This window comes from Chionomys nivalis, chromosome 6 (genome assembly GCF_950005125.1).
Source record: "Chionomys nivalis chromosome 6, mChiNiv1.1, whole genome shotgun sequence".
In the NCBI taxonomy this organism is placed as follows: domain Eukaryota; kingdom Metazoa; phylum Chordata; class Mammalia; order Rodentia; family Cricetidae; genus Chionomys; species Chionomys nivalis.
The window spans coordinates 38,814,069-38,840,885 of record NC_080091.1 but is presented as its reverse complement, the minus strand read 5'-3'; the positions used below and the strand labels follow the sequence as shown (position 1 = coordinate 38,840,885).

At 45.6% G+C, this 26,817-nt stretch overlaps 1 protein-coding gene across 3 annotated transcripts in view; it reads right to left on the bottom strand.

Moving 5' to 3' along the window:
* The window catches only part of LOC130875493 (sodium/glucose cotransporter 1-like), a 65,734-nt gene extending 42,942 nt beyond the window's left edge, over positions 1-22,792 (bottom strand). For 2 of the 3 annotated variants that reach the window (XM_057771391.1, XM_057771392.1), the window contains exons 1-5: positions 22,658-22,792; positions 9,516-9,587; positions 5,520-5,624; positions 4,031-4,090; positions 2,795-2,899 (exon numbers count right to left, since the gene is read on the bottom strand). In XM_057771391.1, the coding sequence (XP_057627374.1) occupies positions 2,795-2,899; positions 4,031-4,090; positions 5,520-5,624; positions 9,516-9,587; positions 22,658-22,792 (477 nt within the window). The remainder of the gene's footprint in view (positions 1-2,794; positions 2,900-4,030; positions 4,091-5,519; positions 5,625-9,515; positions 9,588-22,657) is intronic. The other variant, XM_057771393.1, reaches the window with a different exon arrangement.
* Positions 22,793-26,817: the final 4,025 nt, after the last annotated feature.

Sequence of the window (26,817 nt, the reverse complement as noted above, 5' to 3'; positions counted from 1 at the left end):
CACACACAGAAGCAGCCTGCAGCTGTGTCCCGTTCAATTGCCACGTGTGGGAAACAGTGACCACTGGGGAACCTGCTCCTCCTTCATGCTGGGCTGCAAGGGCTGGTGCTTGGCTACCTGGGGACTCTCAAGTCCAAGGAGGTTTAATCAGTAACCTGAAGAGTAGGCAAGGTGATAAGGAGAAGAAAACAAAACAAAATGCCTGGCGCTGGTTATTTATACGACTGCCCTATACCAGTCTAAGGGCAGAGAACCCTTTCCATGGCAACCGCAGCCAACAGACCTCACCAGCTTCAACTGTGACTCATGAATCTGCCCTTCAGAACCGACAGCTGTGTTTCCTTTCCTGCTCACTCCCACTCTCACGGCTACGCCAAGACACAGGCCCCTCTGAGCATCCTGTCCCTTCTAAGGTGTCCCCAACCCCACTGTCTACATCCCCTCTGCTCTGTTCAGGTGGTGCCTCCCTTCTTAGGATGCCCGCCCTGCTCTCTTCGGCATTCAGGCACATCCCAGTCAGGGCTCTGCTCGCTGGTCTCTAGAGAAATAAGCACTGGAAAGTCCAGGATTTTCATCTTGTAACTAAAAACTAACCCTGGAAGGGGGAAGGAGGATGAGGAGGCAACAATCAAGTTTTCACCAGTTGAGGACATCATCGGTATGTGTTGGGGTGCGGGGTAAATGGTGATAGAATTCCTGGTTGTGAGCCCCAACTCCTAAGACAATGTCCTCTCGCCCTCACCAGTGACAGCAGGCTCAGAACCACCCCTGGGAAACAGTGCTGGGAGAATTCAGTGTCCGCATACGAAAGAGCGCATGGACCCGGCCTTACATCCACAACTCAAAACAGATCAAACCCAGGAAAGTAAAAGTTAACACTCTTAAGAGAAAGGCTGGAGAGGGCTCAGTAAATACAATGCTTGCTGTGTGTACACAAGAGCCTTAGTTCAAATCCCTAGGCCCCAGGTACTAGGTAGGATCGCAAGGGTTTACAAGCCCAGCACAGGGGTTGGAGACAGCGGATCCCAGCGGTCAGCCAGTCTAGCTGAATGGTGAGCTCCACAGTCAGTGAGAGACCTTGTCTCAAAAAATGAGGTGGGGAACAATAGGAAAAGAATCTAACAATGATTTCTGACTCCATATGTGCATGCATGGAAGTAAATCTCCATTCTCTTGAACTTTACAGCAAATTCTATGAAATATCACCAAAAACATGAGCAACAAATACAAAATCGGCAATTCCACCAAATGTAAAACCTTTGTGCATCAAAGGATACTGTTCAGAAAGTGAAAAGACAAATGCTTGCAAGTTATACACCCGGTAAGATTCTAGAATCGAGAGTATTATAATGAATTTTTCTTATTGAATAATGAGACAAACAATCCAATTTTTAAATCTTTGTATGTAGGCCAGATCAGAGGATAATATAAGAGGGAAAAATAAATGTGGTATGCTAAAAACTTTAAAATATTTTCTTTGAAGAGCAATCAGTTCGATGTGTCCTAACCCTATGAAAACATTTTTATAAGATTGAGAAATTTGGACAGGCCAAACATTAAGTAATCTGAATTTTTAAATTACATCATTTTTTAAGTTTTCATTAAATGTTATAAAGGCATAAGGTCCTTGGTTCCGAAAGTTAAAGGTGTGTATGCTAAAGAATTGAAAGCAAATGCTATGAACTCTAGGATTTGACTTATAAGTCTGCTGAAAAAATGAGAAGGAAATATTGAACCAAGAGCGGCAACGGGTTGCATTGCTAAAGTCAAGCGGTCTGCAGTAGTTTATCGTGCACGACAGTGATGCTGTAAAGCTTGTGTGCAGAAAACGTTTACTGGGATCCAGATTGGTGCAGCTCCCAACCCTCCTCAGAGCTTCTTGAGGAGCTGGAATTGACAGAGACCCATAGCAGGAGCACGTGCAGAGAGTGGGAGACTCTGGAGCACTTGGCCCTGAATGAGATCTCTGTATCCAGTCCTCTGCTCTCAGGATCTATGCATAAGAGGATGAGATCCTGAGCATCTATCTTTCTGCACTTGGCTTATTTCATTTAACATAATGGCCCCCGTGTTCACCCAAATTGTCAAATGCTGAGATTTTTTTTCTAAGACTGAACAGTGGTGTGTGTGTGTGCGTGTGTGCGCGTGCATGTGTGTGTGTGCGTGTATGTGTGTATGTGTGTGTGTGCATGTTTGTGTGTATGCACATGTGTGTGTGCATGCATGTGTGTGTATGTGTGTGTGTGTGCATGCGTGTGTGTGTGTGTGTGGTAGATTTCCACCTATACCTGCTGATGAACATTTTGGTCGATTCTATACCTTGACTACTGTAAATTACACTTCAATAAACCTGGGAGTTTGTTATTTCTTTTACACGCTGCTTCCATTTCCTTTGGATATATTCCCTGGGGTGGGATGACAGCACACGTGACATCTCAACCTTCCTCTAATCTCGTCAGAGCAGCTTTTTCTGAACTTTCATGAACCTGATGCGTTTTCATCTTACACCACAGTGGAGGACAAGGAATCCCACTGAGCTCCATGGCTCCTTGATGCAGAAAGCAGGACTTTTCCCTAAGGAGCAAGAAGGCTAACGCGCAAAGTCCATAGAAATGTATGGTTGCTTCTTGGGATTGTGAGAAGATGAGCCAATGGCCAGCCTCCCTCCCCAATCCCATCACATGGGCCCCTGGCTATGCACTCACTGAGATCTTGGAATAGTGAGAAGATGAGCCAATGGCCAGCCTCCCTCCCCCTTCCCACCCCACCGGCCCCTGAATGGCTATGCACTCACTGAGATCTTGGTTAAAATGTACAGCAACAAGGACAGAACGGAAAGGTAGATCTGGATCCGCTTGCCTCCAAACCGCTTCCGCAGGTACTCTGGCATGGTCACCACCTGGGTGGGATGAAATGGAGCCAAAGTGAACAGAGAGCCCAGGGCAAGCAGATAAATGGAGTCTATCCTGGTATCAGAGCCTCAGGAGTGGTCACGGATTCAAACCCCTTGTTAGCCCAAGAAGCCTACAAAACAGCCAGGTGCCATTTGCTTATTTCAGCTCCACATACCCTGTCCAGTAGATGTAGGGACACCCTAGCTTTCAGCTGCAATGTATCAAAAGCATCCAATAAACACATGTTCTCTAATACACACATGCCTGGATGTAACCAAGGAGGCAGATGCTTACCCTGGAGAAGGTGTATGCAAATGCACGTATGTGTTTGTGTACATCTGTCTCCCTGCATGTGTCTGTGTGTCTGTCTCCCTGCCTGTGTCTGTGTGTATTTTGTTTTCTATATAGTGCATCTACTCTATAAGACAATGGTAGCCTCTTGCCAATGCCCCAGAGAAGTTATTGTAATGTGACGGTCACCTTGTTCTACACAGGCAGTACAAAGGATTGTAGCTGCAGGCCTTCTCAAACATTCTGCTAGCTCCCTTTTGCAAACCCAGCCACACTTCCTGTTTTGCCTATGTCCTTAGCCTGTTGTCTTCTGGGACCAGTTTGTCACCAGCACTCTGTGAGCCTCCAGAAGGTACAGTCTGCAGCTTGTCCTGTGTCACCTCTAGCTTCCGATACAGACACTCACATGGTGGAGGTGCTTATCTATGTCACTGAAGAGGTGATGATGAAGCTATGTCTGGTCAGCCACAGACTCCAAAACGGGAGGTGATGTTGAGCATAAATGAAGAGGGGGGCATAGTTCTTTTTCTCTCTCTGTTTCCCTTCTAGGGGAGGAAGTAACGGGCTCACAGCAGTGTATCATAAGAACACACTCAGAGAAAGGGTGGAGGATGCTTCAGGGGGCTCTGAATAAAGTAGGGTCACTCAGGGACCTTCCTAGATGGAAGAGCAATCAACCTGCACTGAACAGAGCCAGAGGGACTGTTTGATGCCCCTGCACAGAATCGGGAGCTATTTTAAAACCTAGGACTGGAGGTAGACCTGGACAATTCTCCGTCATTTATGCCATAAAGTCCCCTGTGGCCTCCAAGAGGACAAAGTTGGATAATGGAGCGGTTACTTACCCCAGCCTTGATGTAAATGGGGACAAACACCCAGCCCAGCACAACCACAAAAATCAAGGCCTGTAACCAAAACAAGAGGTAACTCAGATCAGGAGAAACTTTCACATCTCTGCTTCTCTCAAGAGATGCTGAACTGCTAAAGAAAATCCCCACCTCTCCCTCTATCCCTTCCTTCCTTAGGGGCTAGGATAGACTTTGCTACTGGCATGGCCTATGGCAAAAGCATGTGAGCAACATTGGGAGAGAACCCAGGATGCTGCCCATCAACCCAGCCCGGACTCCCCACTGTCAACACAGCCCAGATTCCCAGCTAGAGTTCTGAGTTCTCTTTAATCTCTTCCCTGGTTTATAAGGAATAAAATACCACTTAGAGAAGAAGGGAAAGAAAGAAGGGAAGGAAAGAGAAAGGGATGAGGTAGGGAGGGAGGGAAAGAGGGAGGAATGGAATAGGAGGGGAAAAGGAGATCCAGTAGCATTTCCCAACCCCTAACTTGGCTAGAGGAGGCCTTGTCTTTGAGGACCAAGGGAAAGGGGCTCCTGTGACTGTCATAGCTAGCGGGCCTCTCATGTGAACGCTCCTGGAGTCAAACCCCCTCTGTACCCAGGTGCTTCTGAGGATCCCATAAGATCTCAAGATCCTGAACACAGACTGAGCTGGCTGGCTGCTAAGACTTCGCTGTCATCACATACGGGAAGTTTGGTTCTTAGTGTAGAAAGGTGGGGGCACTTTATGAGGTGGCAGAGCATACTGGGACATCTTTGCGTCCTTGAGAGCACTGTTCAGAAGTGACTGGGGTAATTCTAAAGGGACTCCTCAGCTGTTCCCAGTGCGGGGGGGAGTGTTTTTACAAAGCCAGTCTTGGTTCTATCTAACTCATCTTCCTGAGTGGGTGATGTCTTTAATCATTTGCCACTGACGTTCCACGGTCCGGAGGGAGCCTCACAAGAACCTGTACCATGCTGTTTAAACTTCAGCCTTTAACTCTATTAACTAAATAAGTATGTTTTCTTTATAAAGTTAAGCTGTCTCCAACATTTCATTATGGCAATTATGGCAACGGAAATGGAACTGAGGACTGTTAAGTTGGGAGCGTAGACCCCAGCCCCTGGCATCCATCCCAGCCCCAGGCTTTGGAGTTGCTTTAGTCTGGACTTAAAATTCCAGCATGCCAGGTCCTGACTCCTACCTGGGGAGGGTCATGACCACTCCCACAGGGTATTTAAGGGGGCTCCCAGAGGAGAAACACGTGGGTTAGGGTTTCCATGAGCTCCTTGCTGTCCTGTCTCCTGGTAACGCACTCGGCCACTCGAGAGCATCTTACTTAATAAAATGATGGGCATTTTGATTTGGTTTGATTTGACCTAATTGAACGTTTTTTTTTTTTTTTTTTTTTTTTTTTGGCACTGGCGGAGCTGCCCTTTCCTTATTTTTTCTTAACTAGGACTGCTCCTTCTACCTGTAGGACACGGAGCATCAGGTGATACTCACGATCCATTCAGAACCACCCATGGCGATGCCTGAGGCTGCTCCCGTCCCTGCCAGCCCCACAAAGTGGCCACTTCCAATGTTGCTGGCAAAGAGAGAGGCTCCGATCTGGAAACAAAAAGTGATAAATAAATACAGTTAGGTGAGCAGGACACGCTGGCTGGGACAACGGAAGAAGAGACATGCCCGCCAAACGAAGGCACTTGAGCAATCAGAGACCAGCTGGGGTAATTCTAAAGAGACTCATCATTGAAATCTGTGGGACCACATCCCACAGCAGGCATGGGGACTTGGGAAATAACAAAAACACAAAGAGAGGCTCAAAAGAGCAGCAGGTCACATCGACATCCACATCTGTCGGTCATTTTTGAATCTGATTCAACTGTGAGGAGGCCATGGGAAGTCCCCCAGCCCACCAGGTGCCCCTGAGCCTCCTGGGACTGTCTGCTCAGAAGCAAGGCTGAGCCTTTCACCTCCACACCTGTCAGACCAGGTGGCTGGGGCCTAACACAGGTTCTCAGTGACTGTAGACGATGCTCTTGAAGGAAGTCATTTAGAGACCCCTGACCCCAGACTCCTTGTCAAGAAAGAGAGCAGGGCAGGCGACTTATGTGTGGTTTCCTGCCATGAAATTTTGGGATTTTATGTGCTCAGAAGTAACACAAGATACTATTAATGATAACTAGTCTCTAAATCCACACCACATTGCCATTTTTCTTCTACAAAGGTCCTGGAGGTGCCCCAGGAACAATCAAAAACCACCACACTTTTCAGGAACACACATATATATCTGACAAACAATTAAGATGGTGTTCATTAAATCCCCAAGAGTAGGGGATGGGAGGATCAAACTGAAGAGGGGGCTGTGCATGGGAACCGAAGGAGAAAATAGCAACCTGGGCCTGGAGAGATGGCTCAGCAACCAAGAGGACACATTGCTCTTGCAGAGGCCCCAAGTTCAGCTCCCAGCACCCACGTTCCAAGTGGGAATGAGTGCAGGCCTGAAAAGACCAGAGTGGCTGGAGTGTGATGGACAGGGAAGGGTGGCGTGAAAGTGGGCATTCACAGAAGCGGATGCACCCAGACTACCTCGGGCTGCATAACAAGTTCCAAGACAATCTGACTGTGTAGCGATATACTGTCTCTTGTGGGGGAAAAAAGAGTGCCCAGAAGGGGATCACATGGTCAGGCTCTCTAGCCAATGACCTCCAGGGTCACTATCTCTACCCTATACCCCATCCCTCATGTTGGGTCTACAGGAGTGAACTGTTGTGTTAGATTTTGCACGGGGACTGGAGATCTGAGCGCAGGTCCGCATGCTTGCTGTCCTAGTTAGGGTTACTGTTGCTGTGATGAAACACCATGACAAAAGCAAGTTGGGGGGGAAGGGTTATTTGGCTCACACGAGCATCATGGTCCATCATTGAGGGAAGTTGGGACAGAGACTCAAGCAGGGCAGGAACCTGGAGGCAGGAGCTGATGAGAGACCATGGAGGAATTCTGCTGACTGGCTTGCTCATCATGGTTTGCCGAGCCTGCTTCCTTATAGAACCTGTGATCTCTGGTCCAGGGATGGCACCACCCATAACATACTGGGTCCTCCCACCATCAATTAAAAAGAAATATTAATAAGAAAATGCCTTACAGCCAGATCATTTTCTCAACTGAGGTTCCCCCTTTCAGATACCTTTGGCTTGTGTTAAGCTGACATTAAGTGAGCCAGCACACCTGCACGGCAGCACCCACCGAGCCTTCTGCCTGGTGCTGCAGGTCATGCTCAAGCAGACAAAGCCTTTTCAATGACAACGTTTGCTGTTGACAAGCAGAGTTATGTTTGTGTATTTCTAGTTTAGAAATGAAACCGCGACCCCTTCCGCTCCACCATTCCGATTAGCATGGGTATGTGGTGTGGGAAGTCCTTCTGTATATGTGTTGTTTTTATTGGTTAATGAAAAAGCTGTTTCAGCCAGTGGCTTGGCAGAATAGAGCTAGGTGGGAAAACTAAACTGAATGGTGGGAAAAAGAAGGCAGACTCAAGAAGAAGCCATGTAGTTTTCTGCAGAAGACAAATGCACCAGAACCTTGACGGTAAGCCACAGCCACATGACAATACACAGATTAATAGAAATAGTTAATATAAGATATAAGAGTTATCCAGAAATATGCTTAAGCTATTGGCCAAACAGTATTGCAATTAATACAGATTTTCTGTGCAATTATTTTGGGAGTCTGGGCGGCTAGAAAATGAACAAGCAGCTTCCAACAACAATTTGACTTCCAACAACAGGTATGGATGCTCTAGTTTTTTAACTCTGCCATAAGAACCTGAACTCAGTTGCTCTAATGCTTTGAGCTTCACTTTCCTCTACTCTAAACCAAGAATAAGAATCCTTCTTTGCCATTCAGGTGTGGTGCAGTGTACCCTATAACCTCATCACTTGTGAGTAGAGATGGAGGGACAGATGATCAAGTCCAGCCATGGCTAAATAGCAAGTCTGAGGTCAGCCTGGGCTACATGAGATCCTGTCTCAAAAAGAAAAGGGGGATCTGTACCCCACTTTTAAATTGGATTTTTTGGAATTTTGATGTCTAATTTCTTGAGTTCTTTATACATTTTGGAGATCAGTCCTCTGTCTGATGTGGGGTTGGGGAAGATCTTTTCCCATTCAGTAGGCTGCCTTTTTGTCTTATTGACTGTGTCCTTTGCTTTACAGAAGCTTCTCAGTTTCAGGAAGTCCCATTAATTTACTGGTGCTCTCAGTGTCTGTGCTACCAGGGTTATATTTAGGAAATGGTCTCCTGTGCCCATGCATTGAAGCTATTTTCTAGTGCTGGAAGCCTCGCCACCTCTCCAGGGATGGTGACGTCATGGACACTGCGGGAAGACCTGCAGCTTTTTTTTTTTTTTTTTTTTTTTTTTTTTTTTTTTAGTTTTTCAAGACAGGGTTTCTCTGTAGCTTTGGTGCCCATCCTGGAACTAGCTCTTATAGACCAGGCTAGCCTCGAACTCCCAGAGATCCGCCTGCCTCTGCCTCCCGAGTTCTGGGATTACAGCACAGTGCCTCAGCACAGTTCTCAATATCTGTCCTCACATCCACAGGTAAGTACAGTCTTCACCATCATCAAGAAAAGTCCTCTTAGCCAGGAGGTTGTAGTGGCACACGCCTTTTATCCCAGCACTGGGGAGGCAGAGGTAGAGGGACCTTTGAGAGTTCAAGGCCACCCTGGTCTACAATGAGTTCCAGGACAGCCAGGGACCTTGTTTCAAGAAAAAAAAGAAAGAAAAAGAAAAAATAAAATTCCTCTTTACCATAAATGGTGACCATTACTGAAAACCACAACCAGTCAAAATACAGAGTTGTGGAGCCCAACTCTAAGGGACACATCTACAAAACAATTCCTGTACCTAAGGCTTGGAGAATATTGCAGAAGAGGGAATGGAAAATTATAAGCCATAGGATTAGGGAATTTGCCTTGTAATTGTTCTCCTAGGAATGTCAGAAGCTACAGCCATGAAATCTCACCAGCATGACTGCCTAGAATGGGCTGAACAAGGACAACACTAATAAACACACCAAAGTGGTTGTGAAAACCACCAGGTCTCCCGGGTCACCACTCTGCACAAGTAACTATCAACAACTAAGGGGTGTTGAGAGCAGGAGTGATTTTCCCCAGGTAGAGCATACCAACTGGTTACCCAGTACCAAACACTCAGCTCTGAAAACAGGCATGCAGGTAACATTATACAGACCAAGCAGGCTATTGTTGGGAATACGTGTGTGTGTGTGGGGGGGCATATACAAACATATGTATGCATATACATATAAATACGTACATAAACTTGTAACAACAATTAATGAAGAGAGGCCATAAACTTAAAAGAGAGCAAAGAGGGGGTGTTTAGAGGCAAAAAAGGGAGGGGGAAATGATGTGATTGTATTATAATCTCAAAAAGTAAATAATAAAAAAAAGAAAAGTTTTTTTTTCAGAGGAACTTACCGGCCACCATACCATACTTCGGCCCGCCAGGAAGAAGCCTCCAACCGTCCCCCGGTTAGTGGAGAACATTGCCTGAGGGAGAGAGGGTCAAACCTTTAACAGGAAAGTAGAAGAGCAACTGTGCCAATGGAAGGACGTGCCCCGTCCCACGGGCGCGTCCTTGTGTGCATTCCACTCTCTGAAGCACTTTTCACGCCTTGTCTGCCTGCCTCCTTCCCGCCACAGCCTTGGCGCATTCACATGAAGGAGTTCATAGATGCTCGCTTACATTTGATGGACAGAGAAACTGAAGCCTTAGAACTAGCTTACTCAGCTTAGAACATACTTTCTTCTCAGCAGCTCAGGGAACTTTCTCCAAAATTGACCACATGCTTGAACACAAATGAAGACACAAAAGACACAAGACAATTGAAATAGCTCCCTGCATCCTATCTGACCAGCACAGATTAAATAAAGGTGGCTATCAACAACAAGAGAAACAACAAAAAATTTTCAAACTCATGGAAACTGAAGAACTCACTAGTGAATGAAAAATGTGTGAAGACAGAAATTAAGAAAGAAATGAAAGACTTTCTAGAATTGAACGAAAATGAAAATACAGCATGGCCAAACTTATGAGAAACAATGAAGACAGGTCCAAGAGGCAAGCTCATAGCACTAAGTAACTATATCAAAAAATTGGAGAAATCACATATGAATAACTTAACAGCACACCTGAAAACCCTAGAACAAACAGAAGAAATCATACCCAAAATAATTAGAAGGCAAAAATAATCACTCAGGGTTGAAATCAATAAAACAGAAAAAATATAAAGAATCAAAAAAATCAAGAGTTGATTCTTTGATAAAATCAACACAATTGACAAACTCAAAGCCAAACTAATTAAGAGGTGGAGAGAGAAAATCCAAATTCACAAAATTAGAGGCAAAAAGAGCAACATAACAATAGAAATCAAGGAAATCCAGAGATAAGGACATACTTTAAAAACATGTGCTCTACAAAATTAGAAAATCTAAATGAAATGGAAAAATTTTCATATACACAGTCTACCAAGGATAAATAAAAACCAGATAAACAAATTAAACATAATTATAGCCCCTAGTGAAATGGAAGCAGCCATTAAAAGTCTCCTCCCCCCCAAAAAAGCCCAGGGACAGATGGTGTTAGTGCAGAAATTTACCAGACTTTCAAAGAAGAGTTGATGTCAGTACTTCTCAAATAATAATTCCACAAAACAGAAACAGAAGGAATATTGACCAAATCATTTTATGAGGTCACAGTTTCCCTGATACCCAAACCACATAAAGACCCAACAAAGAAAGAGAATTAAAAACTAATTCCCTCGTGAACATAGGTGCAAAAATTCTCAATAAAATACTTGTAAACTAAATTCAGGAATGCATCAGAAAGATCATCCACCATGATCAAATAGGCTTCATCCCAGACATGCAGGGATGCTTCAACATATGTAAATCTACAAATGTAACCCACAATATAAAGAGACTGAAGACAAAAGCGACATGATCATTTCATTTGATATGTAAAAGGACTTTGACAAAATCCAACACCTCTTCATGATAAACGTGCTAAAGAGACTAAGGATACAAGGGACACACGCTACATAAATAAAGGCAGTTTACAGCAAGTTCATAGCCAGCATCAGCTCAAATGGAGAGAAACTTGAAGCAATTTCACTAAAGTCAGGAACAAGATGAGGTTGTACACTCTCTCCACAAATATTTAATATAGTACTTGAAGTCTTAACCAGAGAAACTAAAGAAGATTGAGGGGGTATAAATTGGAAGAGAAGAAGTCAAAGTATCTGTAATTGCAGATGATAAGATAGTGTATGTAAGTGACCCTAAAAATTCTACCAGGAAACTTCTGTATTTGATAACCACTTTCAGCAAAGTAGTGGAATACAAAATTAACACACAAAAGTCAGCAGCCCTCCTATATACAAATGACAAAAGGACTGAGAAAGAAATCAAGGAAATATCACATATCAAAATAGTCTCAAATAGCATAAAATATCTTGCATGCCCAATCATACTACAAAAGCATTTGTTCAACTATGTTCATAGCAGCATTATTTGTAATAGCCAGAACCTGGAAACAGCCTAGATGCCCCTCAATGGAGGAATGGATGAAGAAAGTATGGAATATATACACATTAGAGTACTACTCGGCGGTAAAAAACAATGACTTCTTGATTTTGCATGCAAATGGATGGAAATAGAAAACACTATCCTAAGTGAGATAACCCAGACCCAAAAAGATGAATATCGTATGTACTCACTCATTAGTGGACTCTAGCCATAAACAAAGGACATTAAGCCTATGTTCACAAGCCTAGAGAAGCCAAATAACAAGGTGAACCCAAAGAAAAACATATATAGATCCTCCTGGAAATTGGAAGCAAACAAGATTGCCGGGCAAAAGTTGGGAGCATGGGGGTGAGGGTAGGGGTGAGGATGACGTCGGGAGAAGGGGAGGGGGGAGAAGGAAGGGAGAAGGGAAAGAATGGGGAGAGCTTGGGGGAGTGGGAGGGTGGAGATGGAGGAAGGGCAGATATAGGAGCAGGAAAGAAGATAGCTACATTAAGGGAGTCATTTGAGGGTTGGCAAGAGACTTGGCTCTAGAGGGGATCCCAGGTGCCCACACGGTTGTCCCCAGCTAGGTCCTTGGGCAGCAGAGGAGAGGGTGCCTGAACTGTCCTTGCCCCACTATCACACTGATGATTATCTTGAATATCACCATAGAATCTTTGTCCAGCGACGGATGGAGATAGAGACAGAGACCCTCATCAGAGCAAGGACTGAGCTCCCAAGGTCCAGTTGAAGGGCAGAAAGAGGGAGAAGATGAGCAAGGAAGTCAGGACCGCGAGGGGTTGGTCCACCCACTGAGTCAGTGTGCCTGTTCTAATGGGAGCTCACCAAATCCAGCTGGACTGGGACTGAACGAGCATGTAATCAAACCAGACTCTCTGATTGTGGCTGAATGAGAGCTGACTGAGAAGCCATTGATAAAGGCATTGGGACTTGTTTCTACTGCATGTCCTGACTTTTTAGGACCCTAGACTATTTGGATGCACAGCTTCCTAGGCCTGGATGTAGGGGGGAGGACCTTGAACTTCCCACAGGGCAGGGTTCCTGCCCTCTCTCAAGCAGGAAGGGGGAGGAAGGAGGGTGAGTGGGGGAGTGGGAGGGGAATGGGAGGAGGGGAGGAGGTGTAAATTTTTGAATGAAAAAAAAATCTTAAAAAAGGGATCCAACAATACCACTCTTAGACATGTATACAAAGGATGTGTCATCTACCACAGAGATACTTGCTCAACTATGTTCATTGCTGCTCACTAATAATAATCGGAAATTGGAAACAACCCAGATATCCACCAACAAATGAATGAATAAGAAAAGTTGGTACATTTACCCAGTGGAATATTACTCAACCATTATTTAAAAAAATGAAATCATGAAATTCTCAGGTAAATGGACAAACTAGAAAAAAATTATCCTGAGTGAAGTAACCCAGACCCAGAAAGACAAATATGCTATGCATTTGTTTATTTGGAGATGGTAGCTGTTAAATTGTTGAACAAGCAGCTAGAGTTTGTTTAACTGCAGAAGTTAGGTTGAGAGGAAGGGACTAAGGGTGAGGGAGGTATCTCCCTAGAAGGAGGAATTGAAGAGATAATGATGGATGGAGGCTGGAAAGGGGAACTGGACTGAGGGAATCAAACAGGAAGCTGCAGGGAAGAAGCGGCAATGGAGGGAATACAGGGAGAGACAGCTAAAGCTAAGGGCCGTTTGAGGGGTCATATGGAGACCTAATGCAATAGAAGCTTCCTAAATTATGTACACAGATGAAGGTTCTAAATGAAATCACCAAATAACAGGGTGACCCAACTGGATATTTCTCATCACCAAATGAAGTTTCCAGTACCAGGAATGGGTTATATCGAAGTGAGTTCTTGGCCAAAGAGGTGCCATGTGAATCCCTAAACCCAGGCTATTGCCAAGGCTACCAGAGGTTCTCCACCAGCTGACAGTAAGGCCCTATTGTTGGAGAAAATACCTACACAACTCACTGAACACAGAGAAGCTGAGCTATGCACACCTACAGTTTCACCCCTGCAGACTAGTGCTCATAGTACGAGAAGGTGCTCTGCACACCTCCAAAGGAGAAAGGTAAACCCCAGCCCATCTATAAACCTTCAGTAGACAGTGGTGCCCTACTAGTGACACAAAACTGTGGCCAACTTGTTGAAATAAGTGCGGCAGGGCTGCGTCTCCGGCACCCGGCCGCCCACATGGCTAGCTTATGCCCCGAAATAATTACACGGAAACTGTATTCTTTTAATCACTGCCTGGCCCATTAGCTCCAGCCTCTTATTGGCTAGCTCTTACATATTGATCTAACCCATTTCTAATATTCTGTGTAGTACCACGAGCTGGCTTACCAGGAAAGATCTTAACCTGCGTCTGTCTGGAGTGGGAGAATCATGGCGACTCCTGACTCAGCTTCTTTCTCCCAGCATTCTGTTCTGTTTAATCCGCCTACCTAATTTTCTGTCCTATCAAAGGGGCCAAGACAGTTTCTTTATTACTTAACCAATGAAACAACAGATAGAAAGATGACCCACCTCCATCACCAACTAATTAACCAGCCAATATGTGATTGGATTTAAATCTATTCCATGGAATGGAACGCATGCCCAGCACTGTGTAAGCAGCCAAGACCAGACTGGCTGAACACTACTGTTCTGCTAAAGGAGCACAGCTATCAATGACTCCTAACATTGCTCTGCTCTTCTCACAGGTGTCTTGCTCAGCCGTCATCAGAGAAGCTTCTTCTGCAGCATCTGGGAACAAATACAAAGACCCATGCCGGACAATAAGCAGAGAGTGAGAGACCTTGGAACACTCAGCCCTAGAAGGGAGGTCTCCACCATATCATTCCCCACAGGTCTCAGGAAACTCCATGTAAGAGGAGGCAGAAAGTGTGTAAGAACCAGAGGGGACGAAAGGCACAAGGCCTTCTTGTCAGGGGCCATGAGAAGCAGGTGGCAACTAGTGTAGATGTCAACCCACTAGAGGCATGGTTATCTGATGGAGGATTAACCCTGTTGGGACAGGGTCTGCAGGACCATCAACTCTGGAAGCTGTCAGTCACATTTGCTGAAGCATCTTGGTGTCTCCCCTATACCTGCACTGTAGTGTGTAATCTCATAAGATGTGTATATGTAATCTCATGATTGCGTCTCAATCTATGGGCACATATTATCTGTGGGTGGTCAGGTAGATGACTTCATTTTAGCTATATAGTTCTGATATGAAAAATATATACTAGGACATGCTTCATAACTGGATCTATCTGTCCCACAAGGACTGTGGACACTGGAAACCCTGCCTTGTTCATTGGTTGATTGGGTGACTTACCCCACTCCATGAGACCATTGATAGAATTTAGTCACACAGTCAAAAACCTTGACTCCCACAGCTAAATCTCCGCTTCCTTCCCTGAGATACATTAGAAGCCAGCTCCCTGCAGCTATCTTCCATTTGGCAGGACATGCAGTCAGGAAAGGAGTCTTTCATAAGAGCCACATTTGGGACCTTCAGAGATAAAGGGATGTGCAAGCTCATTTGAGATTGAGTGCCCTAATTCTCCCATAGCTGACTTGGGAAAGCGCTAACCCAGCTGACCCTCAGTGCTAACCCTAAAGAAAAGCCATCCACTCGCTGCACCTACCCATTTTCCCTTCGCATTTTCCATCACTAACCTCTAGTTAATCAAAGCCAATCTACAAATGAGGTATTTTGTCCAAACCCCCTTTAGTCTTTAGAGCTTATTAAACCAACCTTTCTGCTTCCTAATGCTGCTTTGGCGTCTTTCCAGCCACGCCTCCCCAAACCATAAACTGCTGACTGCGTTTCCCCAGAAAGTTCCCATCTGCCTTATGACCCCGAGAGAAACACTAGGTTTGTAACCTTACGATTACCAGAGAACTGCCTTTGTTTTGTGTGTGCATAAAAACTGGAAACTTTGCAGAACAAAAAGAGTGCAGGTTGAAAAGAATAAAACACATGATTCTAAGAGCGAATTGTGAGCTCATTTAGTTACCCCTTAGACTAAGAATTAGATTCTAAGTGCTTTGCTGCGCTGAGGCATCTGTCCTGAGCCTTGGCAGGAGTCAGTAGTGGACTCTGCTGGCCCTCGATACCTTCTAGACACAAGGCTGGCACACATAGGAACTCACAAGCTTGAGGCAGCGCACACGACCTGCACAGGTCTGCAGCAGATGGGCGCTAGAGCTGGGAGGAGGAGGGGACACACGCCCCCACCCCAACCCAGAAGCTGTCTACAGCTGATAGACACTTGCATTAGCTTCCTGCAAGGGAGTCTCACTGGGGAAACAAACCACTCTTAAGAGCAGGGCCATGCTCAGCAGTGGATGTCAATGCAGAATGAGCTTAGTGCTATCTTTGGAGGCTCTTTGTCCCACAATGTTGTGTCGGACATTTTTCTACCCACAGGTCCTTTGCTTACGTATTGGGTCTTCCAGTTTTGTGTTTTTAGGGGATCCCTGTGTGCTTTTATGTCCATGTGTGTTTTGTGTGCTTTTTCTTTGGCTTTTTCTTGGTGGTTGTTCTGTCCTATTCTGATTGTTTGTTTTTCTTTATCTTATTATATTTTATTAGCATCCATATTTTATTAGCCTCTCCTTATCTCTTTCAGAACAGGCCTTGGCTCCAACATTGAATTTCCTGGTGCTTCTTTTCACTTAAACTGCACATGGTATATTTCTTTTTGTCCTGCTTGCTCCTTTAAAATGTAGACCTGCATAAGAGCGATGGCCAACAAACATCGGAACAATCAGAGTCGATATCGGGATGGCTTATCTGGACTGCTCTTCAGTCTCGAGAGGGAGGGGGAATGGAGTGGGGGGAGGGGGAGAGGAGTGGTGAGAGGGGGAGGGGAGTGAGGGGAGGGGGAGGGAAGTGGGGGGAGGGAGAGGAGTTGGAGGAGGGGGAGGGAAATGGGAAACGGGAAGGAGGTGGAAATTTTTTTCAACAACAAAAAAAATAAATTAAAAAAATAAATTGCTTTTACCTCTAATAAAAGAGGAAAAAATCTATATCAAAACATTACTTTATATGTGTTTAAAGATGCACTTAGCAGTACTGTAAAGAATGTCATTTGGTGTCAGAGAAAGGCATGGAAGAAAGCTAAACACTTGGAACATAATCTCCACTGTAACTGACCGTGCTCCTACAACATCCTCTATAGGAACCTAACCTACGAAGGTGGTGGCACTGGGAGAAGGCATCCTTGGATGTGAAGTAGGCTGCACGATTTTGCCATTGTGACTGGGACCAATGCCTTTGTAAAAGACGGTGTCACTTTCTGTCTCTTCCTCTGGGTTCTTGGAGGACCCACAGTTCGAGGTCCTATCTTGGAAACAGAGATGGAGTCCTTATAGTTACCCAAATCTGCTGGTGTCTTCATCCTGGACTTCCTAGCCTTAGGAGCTATAATGCATGAACTTCTGCTGTTGGAAGTGACCCTGTCTCAAGTGTTTGTTGTGTGAACGTGAACAGAAAGGGAAGTGTTTTGAAACCGTTTGACTCTGCTGTGTTGCATGAGCTTGTGTGAATCTATGAGAACACACATCAGCTTCCAAAAGCCATTTCTCCTGAATGTGGGAATATCATAAGATCATCTAAGAATAAAGGGAAACTGAGCATTTCCATAGGCTTCAAATCTCAGCTGGATTTATACTAAAAGAGATGAAATGTAGTTCTGTTGTGAGAATCTGTTTCCTCTTACCTTCACATCTGTGCTCTGTGTCTTACTAGCCACACCCCGATTTAAAAAAAAAAAAAGAAAGAAAAAAAAAAAAGAAATCTCTTCTCTGAACCAAATTACATTACCATTTTTTTTTCAATTTAGTCTCAGGCTGATTCTTGGGACAAGGGCAGAAAACAGTCACATTCTTTCCCAAAATCTCACACTAGTCTCCAGTCCCAATGGATCTCCACCATCTGCACAGCCCTCAGCACTGCTGAATCATAACTTAGTTCAGGGACATCTTGATCATCCAGCTTTTCTATAAAATATCACACTGGTCCACTCTATTATCACATGATGCTGAATGGACCAGTATTGATAAGGCATATGTACATCAGAGGATGGAGAATGTCCAACCAAAATTCAAGAGGCCTCTATCTCAATGAAATTTCCGGCAGTCCAGTGGCATAGGGCATGTAGAGATATTCCTTCTCTAAGGTGAAGATTAAGTTATTGTACCTGGCCCCACCCATAACCGAGAAAGAAGCACAATGCTTAGTAGGCCTATTTAGGTCCTGCTGACAGCACATTCCTCACTTGGGTGTGTTGCTCTGGCCCATCTACTCAAGCTTTGTAAATCGCGAGCTTTGAGTGGAGCCTGGAACAAGGAGATGGCTCAACAGGTGCAGGCTGCTGTGCAGGCTGCTGTACCACTTGGACCACATGATCCTTGACCCAATGGTACTTGAGGGGTCTATGGCAGATAGGGATGCTGTTTGGAGCCTTTGGTAAGCCCCCGTGTGAGAATCACAGAAGAGCCCCTGGGATTTTGAAGAAAGGCACTGTGATTATCTGCAGACAACTATTCTCCCTTTGAGAGACAGCTCTCGGCCTGCTACTGGCCCTTAATGGAAACTGAATGCTTGACAGTTGTTCACCAAATCACTCATGAGCTGGGTGTTATCTGCCCCATCAAGCCATAAAGTAGGTTGTGCTCGGCAACAGAGGCAGAGGCAGTGAATCTCTGTGAGTCTGCGGCCAGCCTGACCTACAGAGTGAGTTCTGAGATGGCCAGGACTGTGTAGAGAACACACATGCACACACATGCACAAGAAAGAAAGAAGGAAAGAAAAGAAGAAAGGAAGGAAGGAAGGAAAGAAGGAAGGAAGGAAGGAAGGAAGGAAGGAAGGAAGGAAGGAAGGAAGGAAACTAGGGTGTTGGGTCCTCAGAGAGAAGATCCAGGTGTAGCTTACAGTTTCCTGATACAGGAAATGGGGCAGTCATGTCCAGAGCATAGGTCACAATCAGATGGAATAGGAGAAACTGAGGACAAGTGGCTTGAACCTGATACAGGGAGGATTTCTTCTCTTCCAGGACTGTCCAGAGATGGAAACTGGGCCCCAGGGGAGAGTTTCCACTGGAATGTTCTAGGTAAAGCTGTTGGTAACTTGTGAAAACTATTTTCTCAAATGTCCAGTGGAGAGATGTGTGAGTACAGAATGAAGAGGACTGGACTCAGTAACGTTAGGCCATCTTCACGTGCACATGAGGAAAGGAGGACATGAGAGCATCTGGACACTCTCACTCAGTGATGGAGCAGGGACAGAGAGCATCTGGACACTCTCACTCAGTGATGGAGCAGGGACAGAGAACATCTGGACACTCTCACTCAGTGATGGAGCAGGGACAGAGAACATCTGGACACTCTCACTCAGTGATGGAGCAGGGACAGAGAACATCTGGACACTCTCACTCAGTGATGGAGCAGGGACAGAGAGCATCTGGACATTCTCACTCAGTGATGGAGCAGGGACAGAGAACATCTGGACACTCTCACTCAGTGATGGAGCAGGGACAGAGAACATCTGGACACTCTCACTCAGTGATGGAGCAGGGACAGAGAAGAGGGTTTTCCAGGAAGGGCAGTGTCTTGAGGGAGGAGAAAGGAAGGTTAGCATTGGTTTTGTGTCATAAGCTCTGCGTTCTAGTCGTCTGGTGCCGATTTGTCTAAATGACTTCTGGCTACCCATTCCTACCCTCATTAATAAAAGGCAAAGGTTGGGCTCTCTGGGGCCATTCCAACCCAAGCAGTCAATGATGCTAATAACTCAAAGGCCATTCTAACTCAGGCAGCAATGACCCTACTGATTCCAACAGCAAGGGTCTTAATGACAAGCAATCATCTGATTAGGCCAAAATAAAACGGGTTTGAGGGCTGAGGAGATGACTCAGAGGTCAAAAGCACTGATTTCTTCCAGAGGACAAAGGTTCAATTCCCAGCACTCACGTGGCAGCTCACAATTATCTATAACTTCAATTCAAGGTGACCTGACACCCTCTTATGAACTCATAAGACACCGTACATGTGTTGTACATAGACATGCATGCAGGCAGCACACCTGTATACATAAAATATAAATTAATAATAATAATAATAAATTTATAAAAAGAAGAATATGGGTCTGATATTGGGTACTTCAGATTTTATGGGTTCTCTCTGCCACATGTTATTTTTATTTTGCCTTATTCTATTACATTTGTAACTCACAATGACGTGTAGCATTTATCCTTGTTCATGAGCCATACAAAAGTGGGCTGGGGATCAAGATTGGGACATTTACTGTAGTTTTTAACAGCTCTGGTTTGGGTTGGTAGCATATCCCAGCAAGAATAAGGTCAGTGTTTCAATTTAAATAGATATAAAATCCCCTAAAGAAACAACGAGAGATAGTGAAGAAAAGGGAAATAAATATCAAACAGGTAATAGGACAAGGCCCAAAGACAATCAATGAAGAACAACGTTGAAAGAATATAGAGCCCACATAGGCAATGCGGGCATGGATGGTGATGGAGGTGAAGGAACAGTAGCTGCAGGTGATTTTCTAAGCCGAGGCGCACAGTGGGCTGGGGTGCGTCTGTGCAGCCCAGAAATAATTCAGAGACCAGAATGCCCATCCCTAATTCAAGCCTTGACACCTCAGTAGGATAAAGAGGAGTGTTAACTGGAAGACATCCATCGTGTCAAATGAGCAAGGTCCAGAAGCACTGGCTAATAGGAGAAGATTAAACATAGACAAATACTAACAGCTCATTAAGTAGCATTTTAACAGGACAGTGACCCTGGTTCACAGATATTTCAAAAGTGCAAACACCATAAAAGTTGTAAACACTCGCAGGACTTGGAGGGAGGGGGCGCTAAAATAAGTCTGGCTAAGAGCAGCGAGATGATCAGTGCCTGGAAAGCGGGCGGTGTAACTAGCAAATGGTGGACTCGCATCTTGGCTCCAACATCTACCAGTCTGAACTGGAGGGGAGAGGCAGAAAGCAAGCACCATGCTTGAGGGCCTGGTGTCAAGGCAAGGATCAAGACACCTGAAAAAAATTTCCTAGAATCATAAAGACCTCTCAGATTCACATCACAGTATTTGGGGGAGGGAATCCTAAGAACATGTCTGTTTTACACTAGGATAAACTGAGGCTGGCAGGGGGAGTTCGTTCTTCATCATCTAGTTCATCTGTATGAGAACAAGTACTAAAGGTGAGTATTCTAGACACCTGCTTCTGGTAGTGATGAAGAGTCAGCCGCGCTGACCCAGGAGTGACACCCAGAAGTCCTTCCGTTACATGTGGTTCTACAATTCCAAAACAAAAGAGCCCATGCTCCCTTTCATCCTCCCCTGATACAGCTATGTCTATAAAAAGACTAATGCCAACCATCCTTTCATAACTCAAGAGCCCACAGCGGCCTTCACAGCAAATTCAACCTTTAAAGGTGGGTGAAAAACTCGCATGCTCTGTCTGGCTGTTAGGTGTGCCAGCATCATAAATGAACTTTCCAAGTTCCAGGCTTTGAAGAACAAGTTTCTCTCGTTTGGTGTGTCCCCAGAGTCCCAAGAGGAGACAAATGTACTTCCATCTCCCCAGGACCAGGCCACTCTGCTCACCGATTCCTTGCTCATGGCTAACCCCAGAGGTCCTCTAGAAACCCACCACACAAAGCTAACCCTTCCCCAGGAGGGGGCACTGGTCAGCCATAGGCTGCCTCATGCACCTGCTACGCAGAGGCTGCACCATCTGGCTCTAAATTATTTCTTTCCCATTGGAAACTGGATTCGTTGGCGGTAGGAAAGTACCCACCTGCCCTGGGCCCCTCTCTGCAGCTCCTAGCTGTCCCTTTTCCTGTCCCTTAAATTCTTCTTAAAATTTTTAATTTATGTTTTTAAAAAGAAAACAAACTTTTTTATTTTACATACCAATCCCAGTTCTCACTCCCCCATCCTCCCATTTTTCCACATACTCCCCACCCCACCCCCTATCCACTCCTCAGTAGGGTAAGACACTCTGCTTTGCGGAAGGTCCAAGGCCCTCCCTATTATATCTAGACTGAATAAGGTATCCGTCCAAAGAGAATGGGTTCCCAAAAAGTGGCCCCACAGTCTGTCCCATCCATACAACTGTCACCCCAATTCAGAGGGTCTAATTTGGTTCTCTGCTGGTTTCTTTTTCTGTCCGGCTGGAGTTGGTAAGCTCCAGTTAGCTTAGGTAAACTGTTTTGGTGGGTGAGAAGCTAAGTAACAATGTGAACCCTAAGAAAAACATAAATAGATCCATATGGAAAGGGGAAATAGACAAGATTGCCTGAAAAAAATTGGGAGTGTGGGGATGGGGGGAGAAGGGAGGGCAGATTGGGAAGAGGAGGGAGAAGGGGAGGGGAGGAGAACTTGAAGGAACCGGATAGCTGAGATGGAGGAAGGACAGAGATGCGAGCAAGGAAAGAGATACTTTGAGGGAGCCATTATGGGGTTAACAAGAAATATGGCACTAGAGAAATTCCCAGGAATCTACAGGGATGATCCCAGCTAAGACCTTAAGCAAGAGAGGAGAAGGTGCCCGAACTGGCCTTGCCCTGCAATCAGATTAATGACTATCTTAAATGTCACTATAGAACCTTCGTCAATCGACTGATGAAACAGATGCAGAGACCCGCAGCAGAGCACTGGGCTGAGCTCCCAAAGTCCAGTGGAAGAGTGGGAAGAGTGAGAATATGAGCAAAGAGGTCAAGAACTGTCCCTCACCTTCTATCCTAGACTCTGTGGTCCTCTAAATCTCCACACATACCCATCTCAGGATATTCCTGGACATTTCTTTGGGACCCTCCACTTTCCTACACACACACGAACGCTCTGAACTCCTCCCAGCATTCTGGGACATTCCCACTCCCTTCTATAGACCTATAAGCCCATCTTGGTCTTTCGTGGATCAGTGAAAACATGGCATCTCTGTGCACCCGCTCATGCCACACAGTAGCCCTGGCCTCTTCAGTCTATGTCCCAGGACCCGCACATACCCACAGTCCGACAGCCATGACCACCACGAAGTAGATGACAATGACTGAGATGTCAGCCGCATTGCGAATGCGCTCATAGGATGGTATGGGTGAATCTGAGGCGGTGACCGCAGGGCTCAAGGTGCTAATGTCCATGGCGGTGGCGAGGAGTCCCTCTGGCTCACTGGCTCCCCGGGGCCGCTCACTCCTTATAATGCCTTTGAGTTAATGATCAGCCCCGAGGGAGGGGACCCATGGTAGTAATGCTGGGCCCCTGTCACTGCTGCTCTTCACTGCACCTTCAAGAAGCCTCTCCCCTTGTGACCCATTGAAAGAGGAGCCAGCAAAGATGCAGGAGAGACTGCTGGCAGGTGACCGCCCGCAGGTAAAGGCTGTTCCGAGAGCAGGGAGGGGCCTGCTGGGGGTGGTGCCCTCCTGGCACAAAAGTCCTCTGTACTCCCGCAGTGGGCACCCTGCGCAGTTGCCACACCTGGACTGGCACATCCTTCGTGGAGCAGAAAAGGAAGAGCTGCACAGAGGGCCCGAAACACCTGGAGCCAGCGGCGTACACTCTGTGACTCACCTGTGGCAGGTGCCTTTGAAACACACCCGGAGTTTCTGTGAACATGGCTTCTCCGTGTGAAAAATGAGTGCAGGACATTTCAGAGAACTCGGTCAAGTTTTAGTTTCCTGGAGAATATTCTCAGGAGGATGAGATTGCTGTGGCAAGCTCAATATAAATCTTGGCCACCAGCAGCAAACTCACCTGTTCCTGACTTCTCCACAGCCTGCAATCCCCAGGAGCAGTGCAATGGAATGAGAAGAAGGAAACAAAACAAAAACAAAAAACAAACAAAAAAACCCAAAAAACAAAAAACAAACCAGACTTGGAGAAGAGGGGTCTCGCCAGAGACATTTCCTGTCCTAAGTTTCACCTAAATGATTCAACCCACCACAGACAGAAATACTTTTGGGCTGAATTTGTACAGACTGTTTTCCTTGCGACTCCCTAGACAATATTGTATAACAGCTTTACATAGCTTGCACATGGTAGTCAGTGCTACACGTAATCCAGAGACGATTTAAAGCACATGAGAGGACATACATGGGTTGTGTTCATGTATTATATAATTGTGTCATTGTATGTAAGATACTTGAATTTCAATATTGATGGGATCCTGGAACCAAGCCTCCTCAGACAACAAGGGACAATTTGTAATGTGCTTTGAAACCCTTTTAAAGTGTGAGAGATGTCTGGGTGTGGTGACACATCTCTGGTCCCAGCACTCAGGAGACAGAGTCAAAGGGATTGTGATTGGTGACTAGGCTACATATATGGTAAGACCCTGAATCAAAAGAATAAAGCATACAGACAAGAAGATGCCAGAGAATCTCTTTCCAAGATCTCATCAAACCCTGGACATTCAGACAGGTGTCTGAGCCACAAGCCTGGGCGCAGATCACACACAGTGAGCCAAGAGCTGCGCTGGCCCTACAGCCCAGTCCAGGCCAGAGCATCCTGCAGAGGGAGGACTTCTAGAAACCAATTCCCAGGCTAGCTTTGCAGAAGAAGCATGGGGTAACACATCTGCAACATCCCTAGCTTTCCTTCCCATGAGCCTATCATTAATATGCCTAGCATTCAGCATTCATATTAAGTTAAACTTCTGTCTTCTGAGTAAGAGAAAGAGCCCGGAACTTGCTACCTAACTTTGCAGGCACTTGTTTTCCTCGCTTACAAAATGGGGTCAATCATGTCTAAGGCAGATGATTCCGCACATCAAAGGTATCTCACACACAGTGAAATATACATGCAGTGCTCAAGAACAGGACTGATGTCATCACAGTCACCTTCATGGACTCAAAGATGAGGGGCTCTCAGGAGTGCTCTTGCCCTCACAGAGCTGGAGGCGGGCATGGCCTAGGCACAGATAGTTCTTTTGTTTTCACAGTGACCATCCTTGTTTTCCCCTGTCAGGGGCGCTAGGACTCGTAAGGTTAGGTAAATTACCCCAAGCGCCTGCAGATGAAAATAGCCATACTGGTATTCAGTCGATGTACCTGTATTTATTTTAACCATCACTGGAGAGAGAGGGGAAGGGGCAGGGGGACACATCAATAAGTGATGATATTCAGGCCACCACCAGGCCAGCAGCCCTCTCTCCCTCTGACGTTACTCCCATTGGTAGTTGATCCCAATGTCTATAGGTCTCAGACATTGATGTGAGCCATTAATTATGAGAAAGACAAGTTAAATCAGGACAGGTCTTTCTAGGCATCATTTTCTAGCAAATATCTCGGTTTGTTGCAAACTCAGAGATTGAGGTGAGAGGAAGATAGAAAAGGTGTTCATTGACACTCTGATCCTGGAAAGTCCACTGCTCTGGAAGTCACACACCAATGTGACTACATATTATACATGTATTACATCATACTAAGATAATAAGTTTTAATGACATCCAGATGTATTAATATAATTAAGGAAAGCTCTCTAGGCAACTGGAAAATCTTTTCTGGTGAGTGTGGGGTTGGGAAGTTATTCGTGCATTCAGCAAACACCAGGCAAACATTGTTTAAGCGGTAGGGACACGGAGAGGACAGATTAGCAGGCCCCACGTTTAGAGAGCTTAAAACCCATGCAGTACTCAGTGGGTACCTGGGGGCATCCCTTGGGAATTATAAAATGTTTTGGAATTAGAGTTGGGAGTTACACAACATTTCAGTGTGCTAACGACTAGCAAACTGTTTATTTCATAATGGTTAGTTTTACGCTGTGTGAATTTCGCTTCATCCCAATAAATAATGCACAGGCAGGCATATTGCCTGAAGATAATTTTAAAAGTCCTCCTACCTGGATCATTTCTCCCCAACTTGACAGGCTCTGTGTTTCTTGCATTCCATCCAGGTGTTCAACACACCACCTGGGCTGAAAGAAACAGAATTCATTTCCCCATCAAAAGAACCCTCTCCGCCATCTAGTAGCGGATCCCAGTAATAGTGCGTGGAAACCTCTTTCCCAACCCCTTATTCATTCCCTGTGCCTGCTCAGTGTCAGATGCTAGAAATACAAATGTGAATGGCATGCCCGCTCTGCCTCAGGTCAACCAAGGAAAGCGTGCACATGATCCCTGCATTTGGTCGCTGTGCAGGGCCCTTCCTCTCCACCAGCCGCTCTCGCAAACTTCTAGTCCCATTTTCAATCTCTTCCAAGGGGCTCCTCATTTGCCTCCATCCCTAGCCTAAATGCTATCCAAGACACCTCTATTTTCATCTTTCCAACATGTGTATCAATTTTTGATTTATGTTTATATAATTATATTTTAGTATCTATAATCTCCTATAATGTATAAGCTTTTTAAGGATAATGCTAATGTCTCCTGACCCTCACTGTGCCCAGGACTGGGCTGACACATAGTAGGTCCTCAATAAACACTACTGAGTGGATAAATGACACAGATGACATAAACAGTTACAGTGTGACAGATGCTCTGGCTGTGAAGTAAGGCAAGTCTGACTTGGTCCCTTTGAAGAAGGCCGTGACAAGAGCAAAAGGGACAACAGCAAGGGTCAGCAGGAGTCCCTACAGCAGCATGGTGGGAGGGCGGTGTGAGAGCACAGAAGGCGTGTTCCAGGACCGGAAGTACCTGTGGTCTGCATGACTGGACATAACAGCTGGAGACATGGGCAGGCAGTGGATCACAGAGGATCTTCTGCAATATGTAAAGCATGCCGTAATCCATTCCATAAAGCTGTAGGAAACCAATAAAGGCAGGTCCCTAACCTTCATCCGTATCCCCTCAGAGGTGGGCTTCAGACATCTTTGTAGTCCCTAAAATCACATGCACATGGTGGTCAGGTCTGTGTTTTCAGGGAGAAAGGGTCATGACCTTGGTCAGATTCTCAGACTGGCAAAGTAAGTTAAGAACCTCCCCTGGGGCTGGAGAGATGGCCCCGTGGTAAAGAGCATTGCCTGCTCTTCCAGAGGACCTGTGTGAGTCCAGCACCCACATGGCTGTTCACAACCATTTAAACTCCAGTCACAGGGGGCCTGACGCCCTCTTCTGGCCTCTGCAGACACCAGGCATTCACATGGTGCACACACATGCATGCAGACAAAACACCTGTATACAGAAAACAAAAATAATTAAATAAATCTTTAAAAAGTAAAGAAAATAAATGCT